This window comes from Callionymus lyra, chromosome 4, assembly GCF_982586985.1.
Source record: "Callionymus lyra chromosome 4, fCalLyr1.hap1.1, whole genome shotgun sequence".
NCBI classification, from domain to species: Eukaryota; Metazoa; Chordata; class Actinopteri; order Syngnathiformes; family Callionymidae; genus Callionymus; species Callionymus lyra.
The window spans coordinates 3,069,464-3,080,775 of record NC_141821.1 but is presented as its reverse complement, the minus strand read 5'-3'; the positions used below and the strand labels follow the sequence as shown (position 1 = coordinate 3,080,775).

General features: G+C 45.7%; 1 protein-coding gene across 1 annotated transcript; it reads left to right on the top strand.

The window, feature by feature from the left end:
* The first annotated feature begins 787 nt into the window (after positions 1-787).
* On the top strand, positions 788-10,281 carry pks1 (polyketide synthase 1). Its single transcript, XM_087788341.1, has 6 exons — positions 788-848; positions 2,933-3,086; positions 3,155-3,315; positions 3,531-3,734; positions 4,620-4,801; positions 4,900-10,281. Exons 1-6 carry the CDS (start codon positions 788-790, stop codon positions 10,279-10,281), a joined length of 6,144 nt encoding a protein of 2,047 aa, XP_087644467.1.
* Positions 10,282-11,312: the final 1,031 nt, after the last annotated feature.

Genomic DNA, 11,312 nt, shown 5'->3' with positions numbered 1-11,312 from the left:
ACCCTTCAGACCCTGGAGCTCCTTCACTGCTTCACTGAACCTTCAATGACTGGTTCCTGAGGAACAACAGGACGAGTATTGTTGTTCCTCAGGAATAAATGATCCTCCTGCGACGTCACCACCTCAGAGCTCGGACCACCTCACATCCAGACCACCTCAGAGCTCGGACCACCTCACATCGAGACCACCTCACATCCAGACCACCTCAGAGCTCGGACCACCTCACATCGAGACCACCTCACATCCAGACCACCTCAGAGCTCGGACCACCTCACATCCAGACCACCCCACATCCAGACCACCTCACATCCAGACCACGTCAGAGCTCGGACCACCTCACATCCAGACCACCTCACATCCAGACCACCTCACATCCAGACCACCTCACATCCAGACCACCTCAAATCGAGACCACCTCACATCGAGACCACCTCACATCGAGACCACCTCACATCCAGACCACCGCACATCGAGACCACCTCACATCCAGACCACCTCACATCCAGACCACCTCACATCCAGACCACCTCACATCCAGACCACCTCAAATCGAGACCACCTCACATCGAGACCACCTCACATCCAGACCACCTCACATCCAGACCACCTCACATCGAGACCACCTCACATCGAGACCACCTCACATCCAGACCACCTCACATCGAGACCACCTCACATCCAGACCACCTCACATCCAGACCACCTCACATCCAGACCACCTCACATCCAGACCACCTCACATCCAGACCACCTCACATCCAGACCACGTCTTCATTTCTCTTCCCACATGGACCTCACGGACGAGGATGACGTCGCTGTGGTCGGGATCGGATGTCATTTCCCCGGAGGTTTTTAAAAATGTCATTTCTTTCTCATTTTTAGGGTTTTACTGGAGATGAGATGTATTACTACAATGTTACTAGTATGTTACTACAATGTTATTAGATGTTATTTTACGTGGCCCTCAAGATCCAGATGATGATCCATGTTATGAAGATGTTAAAGATGAGATGTTTGTGTTGTCAAGAGTGCGTTGATAATATCACAATACAAGGATAAGATATAAAGTGATATATAGTGATAGTGTAGTAACAAGTATATATGTGTAGTATTGTCCAGTACTTGACTCTGGTGTTGTGATAGTGTAGTAACAAGTATATATGTGTAGTATTGTCCAGTACTTGACTCTGGTGTTGCGATAGTGTAGTTACAAGTATATATGTGTAGTATTGTCCAGTACTTGACTCTGGTGTTGTGATAGTGTAGTAACAAGTGTATATGTGTAGTATTGTCCAGTACTTGACTCTGGTGTTGTGATAGTGTAGTAACAAGTATATATGTGTAGTATTGTGGAGTACTTGACTCTGGTGTTTTGACAGTGTAGTAACAAGTATATATGTGTAGTATTATCCAGTACTTACTCTGGTGTTGTGATAGTGTAGTAACAAGTATATATGTGTAGTATTGTCCAGTACTTGACTCTGGTGTTGTGATAGTGTAGTAACAAGTATATATGTGTAGTATTGTCCAGTACTTGACTCTGGTGTTGTGATAGTGTAGTAACAAGTATATATGTGTAGTATTGTCCAGTACTTGACTCTGGTGTTGTGATTGTGTAGTATCAAGTATATATGTGTAGTATTGTCCAGTACTTACTTTGGTGTTGTGATAGTGTAGTAACAAATATATATGTGTAGTATTGTCCAGTACTTGACTCTGGTGTTGTGATAGTGTAGTAACAAATATATATGTGTAGTATTGTCCAGTACTTGACTCTGGTGTTGTGATAGTGTAGTAACAAGTATATATGTGTAGTATTGTCCAGTACTTGACTCTGGTGTTGTGATTGTGTAGTATCAAGTATATATGTGTAGTATTGTCCAGTACTTACTCTGGTGTTGTGATAGTGTAGTAACAAATATATATGTGTAGTATTGTCCAGTACTTGACTCTGGTGTTGTGATAGTGTAGTAACAAGTATATATGTGTAGTATTGTCCAGTACTTACTCTGGTGTTGTGATCGTGTAGTAACAAATATATATGTGTAGTATTGTCCAGTACTTGACTCTGGTGTTATGATAGTGTAGTAACAAGTATATATGTGGAGTATTGTCCAGTACTTACTCTGGTGTTGTGATAGTGTAGTAACAAATATATATGTGTATTATTGTCCAGTACTTGACTCTGGTGTTGTGATAGTGTAGTAACAAGTATATATGTGTAGTATTGTCCAGTACTTGACTCTGGTGTTGTGATAGTGTAGTAACAAGTATATATGTGTAGTATTGTCCAGTACTTGACTCTGGTGTTGTGATAGTGTAGTAACAAGTATATATGTGTAGTATTGTCCAGTACTTGACTCTGGTGTTGTGATAGTGTATTAACAATTATATATGTGTAGTATTGTCCAGTACTTGACTCTGGTGTTGTGATAGTGTAGTAACAAGTATATATGTGTAGTATTGTGGAGTACTTGACTCTGGTGTTTTGACAGTGTAGTAACAAGTATATATGTGTAGTATTATCCAGTACTTACTCTGGTGTTGTGATAGTGTAGTAACAAGTATATATGTGTAGTATTGTCCAGTACTTGACTCTGGTGTTGTGATAGTGTAGTAACAAGTATATATGTGTAGTATTGTCCAGTACTTGACTCTGGTGTTGTGATTTTGTAGTATCAAGTATATATGTGTAGTATTGTCCAGTACTTGACTCTGGTGTTGTGATAGTGTAGTAACAAGTATATATATGTAGTATTGTCCAGTACATGACTGTGGTGTTGTGATAGTGTAGTAACAAGTATATATATGTAGTATTGTCCAGTACATGACTGTGGTGTTGTGATAGTGTAGTAACAAGTATATATGTGTAGTTTTGTCGATTACATGGAGACAAAAGTTCATGGGTTTGTTTGTTGGATGTTCTTTGAAGGCGAAGGTCTGGAGAACTTCTGGAAGGTTCTGTTCAAGGGAAGAAACTGTGCTGCAGAAATTCCGTCCGAACGCTTCCATGTCGCGTCTTGGTTCGATCCCGACGAAGGAAAACCTGGGACGACTCAGACGACCCGAGCGGCTCTGATCGAGGGGTGAGAGTTTTAACAAACTCTGATCTGAACAATCTTCCGGCTCCAGCGTGAAACTTCTGTCATTCCAGGTTCAACGAGTTCGACCACAAGTTCTTCGGCATCTCAGAGGCTGAGGCGGACTTCATGGACCCTCAGCAGAAACTTCTCCTTCAGTGCAGCTTCCGAGCGCTGGAAGACGCCGGGATCCCCCTGGAGGATGCGAGCGGAACCAGGACTGGAGTCTATATCGGTGAGACACACCATTGACCTAACGAGGGGTTGAGACCAGGTACCCCTCAGGTTACTGCCCTCATGATAGTCATGTAAGGCAGGACCTCTGGACCCTCGTTGGTCCTCAGTTCTGAACTTCTGTCTCCAGTCACATGTTCCTAAAGTCCTGAAACATCTTCGTGTTGATCGATAACCTCCGACACCCACGACCTGCTCTTGAACCTTCTGCTCCAGGTCTCATGAACAGGGACTACGAGATGATCCGGAGCACTTGTCCCACCACAGTCAACCACTACAGTGGGACCGGGACAGCCATGAGCGTCGCTGCCAACAGAATATCTTTCACCTTCAACCTCACCGGCCCGTCCTTCGCCATCGACAGTGCGTGTTCTTCGTCTCTGGTGGCTTTACATGTCGCTCGACAGGCCATAAAACAAGGTACATACATCCATCCATCCATCCATCCATCCATCCATCCATCCATCCATCCATCCATCCATCCATCCATCCATCCATCCATCCATCCATCCATCCATCCATCCATCCATCCATCCATCCATCCATCCATCATCAATCCATCCATCCATCATCAATCCCTCCATTTAACCATCCATCCCTCCCTCCCTCCCTCCCTCCCTCCCTCCCTCCATCCATCCATCATCAATCCATCCATTTAACCATCCATCCATCCATCCATCCATCCATCCATCCATCCATCATCAATCCATCCATCCATCATCAATCCATCCATTTAACCATCCATCCATCCATCCATCCCTCCCTCCCTCCCTCCCTCCATCCATCCCTCCATCCCTCCATCCATCATCCATCCATCCATCCATCCCTCCATCCCTCCATCCATCATCAATCCATCCATTTAACCATCCATCCATCCATCCATCCATCCATCCATCCATCCATCCATCCATCCATCCATCCATCTAACTAGTCATCCATCCATCTATCATCCATCCATCCATCCCTCCCTCCCTCCCTCCCTCCATCCATCCATACATCTATCTGTGTCTGCTTCTACATTTATTCATACATCCATGTATCTATCCATCTGCAAGTCCATCCATCCATCCATCCATCCATCCATCCATCCATCCATCCATCTGCAAGTCCATCCGTCCATCCATCCATCCATCCATCCATCCATCCATCCATCCATCCATCCATCCATCCATCCATCCATCCATCCATCCATCCATCCATCTGTCCATCATCCATCCATCCATCCATCCATCCATCCATCCATCCATCCATCCATCCATCCATCCATCCATCCAAATGTCACCTCATCCACCGTCCAACCTTCAGGTGACTGCGACATGGCTCTGTGTGGCGGCGTGAGCTGCATCATCGACCCCAGAGTGTTTGTGGCTCTCAGTAAGGCCAAGATGATCTCACCTGATGGAACCAGCAAACCTTTCTCCAACAAGGCAGACGGATACGGACGAGGAGAAGGATGCGGGATGGTTCTCCTGAAGCCTCTTAAAAAGGTGAGGATGTTGTCATGATGATTCACAAAGATCTGGTCCTGGTTCTGCGTCTAATGTGTTCTTTGATGCCATTTGTTAACGTAAACTTTCTATAAAAGGCTCAACGAGATGGGAACAAAATCTGGGGCGTCATCAGCAAAACAGCGATCAACCAAGACGGACGCTCCGTGACTCCGATCACCAAACCTTCGAGGACTCAGCAGGAGGAGCTGCTCAGAGGAGTCTATTCAGACAAAGACTTGGCCAATGTTCAGTACATCGAAGCGCACGGAACCGGAACTCCGATCGGGGACCTGACGGAGGCTGCTAGCATCTCAAACATCTTTGCCAAAACCAGAGCTCCTGGACCAGCAACACTCCGCATCGGTTCTGTTAAAGGTAACATCGGACACACGGAGTCTGCGGCTGGTGTGGCTGGACTTATCAAGGTTCTTTTAATGATGAAGCACAAGACGTTTGTCTCCTCCGTCCCTTATTCTGAAGGACAATCAAATATTGACTCCAAAGCATTTGGTTTGAATATCCTGACTGAAGTTGAAAGATGGAATACAAGTGGATCATCTCGGAGGGTTGCAGGGATAAACAGCTTCGGGTTTGGGGGAACTAATGCTCATGCTATCGTGACAGAGTTTAGACAAGTCCAAGTTCCTTGGAAGAACCGAACGATCTTTCCGAACCTTCTGGTTATGTCTGCGGCTTCAGAGAGGTCATTGTTTGAATCCATTGGAGATACCAACCAGAGGCTGTCAGACGATCGAACTGCGGACTTACAGGTTTTATGTTTTACCTCAGCGTGTGCGAGGAGCCATCAGAAGCACAAGTTCAGGCGTGTGTTTCAGGCGTCAACCCTTTCAGATCTACAGAATCAAATGACGTTATCGCCGACAAATAGGTCAGAAACTGGCCGCAGAGAGGTTGTGTTTGTGTTCAGTGGAAATGGGGTTGCGTACGAGGGGATGTGCCGGCAGCTCTTGAGAGGCGTCCCTGTTTTTCGAGAGAAGGTCAAAGAAGTTGAGACGTTGTTCAGAAAGCACAAAAGTCTAAACATATTGGAGTTATTCGATGATAAGGATGGTGACTTAAGTGAGCCAGGTGTGGTCCAGCCTCTTCTTTTTGCCATCCAGGTTGGTATAGTTGCTCTTCTGAAAGAATGGGGCGTCAAACCTGATGTTGTCCTTGGGCACTCACTCGGAGAAGTGGCCGCCGCCCATTGTTCTGGTCTTGTGTCCCTGGAGGATGCTGTGAAGGTCGTGTACCACCGAAGTTCTCTTCAGGGTACAGTAGCAGGAGGCAAGATGCTTGTGGTTGGAAATGTAGCCATAGCTAAAGTGGTGGATGTACTGAAGGAGTTCTCGGGTCGAGTCTGTGTCGCTGCCTTCAACAGCCCTCGGTCCTGCACTCTGTCAGGAGAACATGGTGCTATAGACGCTGTGCAGGAATCATTGGAGAAGATTTTTACAGGAGAAAATATTTTCCTCAATGTCTTGAACGTTTCCGCCGCCTACCACAGCCACCTGATGGATCCCGTTGCAGAGGACATCAGGAGTAGAATCCCTCGTTTGGATGTAAATGACGTCCATTGTAGACTCTTCTCAACAGTGTCAGGGCGTGAGCGTCAAGATGAGGATTTCACCTCCGGCGAGTACTGGGCAAAGAACGTCCGGCAACCGGTTTTATTAGAAGAAACCCTCCGGGCTGTTTCAAAAAGCAACAAGAAAACTATGTTTATAGAGATCGCGCCGCGAAGGACACTTCAGAGGAACATACAAGAGACTCTCGGTGACGACGCTCTTGTTCTACCGACCGTCCAGCCGGGGAGGGACTTGGAAACCATCTTGTCAACGGTGGGGAAACTCTTCGAACACGGTGTCGATGTGTCGTGGCACAAGCTTTACAAAGATCACAAAATGTTACACACGGACTTCCCCAGATATCACTTTGACAACACAAAGAAAAGATTGTGTTTTGAAACCATCAGGGGAGGAGACGAGTCTCACTCTCTGCCTCTGCCACAAACGAAGAGGGAGAGCGGCGAATACGTTTTCAATCTTTCATCTCCGGCGTTACAGTATCTGCAGGAGCATAGAAACGGCAGCGTGTCGATCGTTCCGGGGGCTTTCTACGTGGAGCTGGCGTTTTCCTCGTTGATGGCTCATTTGAAGCCGAAGATTTCCTCCCTGCAGCTGAGCGTGACCTTCCACAGTCTTCTTACAATCAGCTCCAACAATCAGCTTTTAAAAGTCATGCTGTCCGACTGTTCTTTCAAAATACAATCTTCCGTCGCAACACATGCCTCCGGAACATACAGCTCTACAGTGCCGTCGTTTGAGGAATCTGACATAGCCGTGGAGGTGGTCAAGAGAAGGTGCCGGGTGACGATAAAAAAGCCCGAGATTTATCACATTCTTTCTCAAGCCGGGTTTCACTATGGTCCTGTTTTCAAACGGCTCGATGAAATCCATTATGGTCATGAACTGAAAGAAGCCGTCGCTTCGATCCAGGCACCGTGTGAACTAGCATCCCATACCTACCACGTCCACCCAGTGTTGATGGACTGTTTCCTGCAGATGTCCGCAGTTGTTGCTCTAGGATGCCTGACAGCCAAACCAGGATTCCCCTCACAGATCGGCAGCATTACCGCGTCCGGGCGTCTATGTGAGGAGATGGTCGTTTACCTACGCACCACACAAGAAACCTCAGACTTTCTTGAGGTGTGCGGTTGTTTTGCCACCAAAGAGGGAAAAGTTTTGGTGGAACTCAAGGATGTACGAATTTCATTTTTGGGAAAGTCGGATATCGATTCAATGTTCTTTCACAATGACATCGTATCGGTTGACAACGAGACAACGTCTTCCTCCAAATTAAAAGCTCTGGTTTTTGAAGATAGTCTTGGTATTGCTCAAGCTCTGAAGCTCCACCTGCATCGTGACTCAAGGTTTATTGAGGCCGGAACCCTGTCTGAGACAAATCAACTCTATGACTTGGTAAGGACATCACTCAGAATGAATTTGAGAGACGTCTTCTTCATCTGGGGTGTTGAGTCTCTGAGCCATTTATCGTCCGACAAAATCTTCCGGTGTCTCTTGAATTGCTGTGAGCAGTTTCGTCAGGTTGTCTTAGCTCTGAAAGACTCTCAACTCTCCAATCCCACACTTCGAGTCATCACCTATAGGGCCACAGAAACAAGTGTAGACCACATCAGCGGTGGCTTTGTGTTATCAGGTCTCGTGAGAGCTTGTGCCGCTGAGGTCTCCGAGGTTTCCTTCCAGCTCATCGACATCGGATCGACAGCACGAGAAGACATCGAGGCTCTGGCTCGTGTGATAAACACCTGCAAACAACACGAGGTCACCATCACCGGAGGAACGTCGTTCGCTAGCACCATCGTGCACACTCCAGCGCTGGAGAACACCAGGCATGATATGCCCTTGAAGCAAATGAAACACTATGTGCTGCAGACTGCAAGTCCATATGTAGCCACACGGATGACTGCCCTCCCTGGTGCCGTGATCCCAAACACAATCCCAGATGATTCGGTCAATGTGCGGCTCACAAAGGTTTGTGTACACTCGTCCGATTACTTTGCCGTCACTTTGTCGCAAATGAACTTTGGCAAATCGTTGTACTGGGATAGACAAAGTCACGCGCTCGTAGCTCTCGATTATTGTGGCATCATCACAGCTGTTGGTGAAAACGTGAATCACCTCCGGGCTGGTGATCACGTTGCTTCATGTTATCCTGCAGCAGCAGGAGATACGGTCACAATACCTCATACAGTGTGTTTGCCCACAACGAGACTCCCTTTTCTGAGAGAACTTCCCTGCGTCTCGTATTTCATCCTGGCTTGGAAGATCCTGCAGGAAACACTTCCTAAAGTGGAACGACAGCGGCCGAGAAAGATGGCGATAATCTCGGCTAACGTGGCGTCCGTGCTAACGAAGGTGTTGGCAGTGGCCGCGATCAGACTGGGTTGGAACGTGACCTGCGTACCACACTTCAGAGAAGACGTCGTCCGCCGTGACCGATGTCACGCTTTAGTGTTTCTTCCCCCGTTTTGTGACTCATGGAAGGACGTGCAAGTTGACAACGGTGCTCAGGTGGACGTCGTCTTTCTCGGCAGCTCTTTGATGTCAGCAATAGATTATACAGTTTTACTGACGAGTGATTTCTTGCACGTCCACACGCTTGATGTTGCTAATGTTCTCCAGCGAGCAAATCTTTGCTCACAAAACCGGCATGTCTTCAATTGGATTTTGTCTCTCGGGTTTGACAAGTTACCTCTGAAAGGAGAGACTTTTCAAGAGACCAGATCGACGGACGCACAAATTAAGTCCTACTTTACCTCAAAAACTCTGCGGCAGATTATTTTGAGTGATCAAGAAAAAGGTCTAGCGTCGGAAATCCCGCTGCTCAGTGGTCGGACTCAACTCTTCAAAAGAAACGGTGTGTACATCGTGACGGGTGGTCTGACCGGGTTGGGACTGGAGACGGTGAAGTTCATAGCCCATAACGCCGGTGGTTGTATCGTCACTCTTTCCAGACGCTCTCTGACTCCTGACCTGCAGTTTGATATCGACCTGCTCCAGAAAATATGTGGCGTGAAAATTGCGAATATCAAATGCGATGTTTCCGTGTCGAGCCAGGTGACCGAGGCGATGCTAGAAGTCGGACAAATCTTTCCCTCCTGTGCTATTAAAGGAGTGTTCCACAGCGCCGCCGTGTTGCACGATGGACTAATAAGCAATTTAGATGAACACCTGTTTCGTAAGGTGTTGCATCCCAAAGTGGGCGGGGCTCTCAACCTGCACTTTGCAACACTAAACAAGAAACTTGACTTCTTTGTCTGCTACTCATCAATCTCCTCGTTTATCGGAAACGCTTCTCAGTGCAACTACGCAGCCGCCAACTCGTTCCTGGACATGTTCTGCCATTATCGGAGAAACCAGGGTCTGGCTGGACAATCCATCAACTGGGGTCCACTCAACCTCGGCCTCCTGTTGAACAAAGACAATTTCCAGAAGTTCCTGGAGATGAAGGGCATGAGTCTGATGTACGTGCCCGAGATTCACGAAGCTCTGAGAAAGTGTCTCCTCTTGAACAGACCCCAGCAGGTCATTTGTAAGTTCAACTTTAGGAACCTTCAGCGTCACGTTCTGTCCCAGAACCAGTCGCTCAGAGAACGTCTGTCTACTCTGGTCCAGGATGAGCTGAAAGACGGGTTGATGGAGGAGCCCAGAACATCCGAGGTGTCGTCCATCGATGAATGTGTGAGAAGAATCGTGAGTGATTTAACCAACGTCAGCGTCGAGGAGCTGGACGACGACTCCAGTTTGTCTTCGCTCGGCCTGGACTCCATGTTAGCTATGACTCTGCAGAACAAGATATTTCAGGAAACTGGTGTCAACATGCCTTTGGTCCACATTTTAGACCCCAATAGTACCACGAGTAGTCTAGTCTTCTGTCTGAAGAACAAGAGATGAATTGACAAATATTGAGCAGATTCTTACCTTCCGTACATCAACCATACGAATCATACATCACGTTTATTACAAAGTTTATTTATGCAAAGATCATGTTGGGTGTGAAAGAAAAGTTGAACAGACTTATTTTAGTGAATAAATATGAAAGTTGACAAATGAATATCAGTGAATATCTGATGATAGAAGATGATTCTATTCGATGTTAATCTTTTTATCCCTTTCTTTGTGTTATTTTTCTTTGATCTATGTTCTTTATTCTTGGATTGCTGTCATTTTTCTTTTTCTTCTTTTATTGCCCTTTGTTCTTGTTTCATGAATCTATCGTCTGTGTTGCTGTGAGATGGAAAAACAATCTCCCGAAGGAGACCTTAAGGGATCAATAAAGTCCATCCCTCCCTCCATCCGTCTTTGTGTTGTTTTTTGTTCTGTTTTTTGCATTGTTTGTTCAGAATCAATGAATGTTGTTATTCTGCAGTCAACACATTTTACTTTCCTTTTAAAATGCTTTTCCCGGATGTTAAGTTCTGTAGTTTATAGTCAGATCGTTTGTAGTTAGTTAGTTAGTTTGAAAACCACCATCAAAGAAGTGATGTCGTAGAATAACGGGTTATGTCGTTCCTCTGTCAATCTCAGTACATTTGTAAAAGAATTCTCATTAAAAAAAAAGCATTTTCTGTGTGAAACTTGGATCATTGTTTTTTTATAGATTTGATTTTGAAGAAACATTAGAAAACAATCGAAATCAAACAAACATTTAATTTTTTTAATTGTTCACATTTGAGAGTTAATGACATGTTTTCCAGGGATGTACAGAGAGTTGCAAGTTAGAGTTCCACTTCTAAAGGTAAAGGTAATATGTTCTCACGAGGAACTCTGGTTTCCTCCCACAGTCCAACATGTTAGTGACTGGTGTGAGTCTGTGATTATTTGATAGTGTCACAATAAAAACTGAATCCATTTTTAAATGAACTAATGAAAATAATTCGACTGTCAATCAAATGTCAAAAGAACTGATGAAATCAGATATAAAA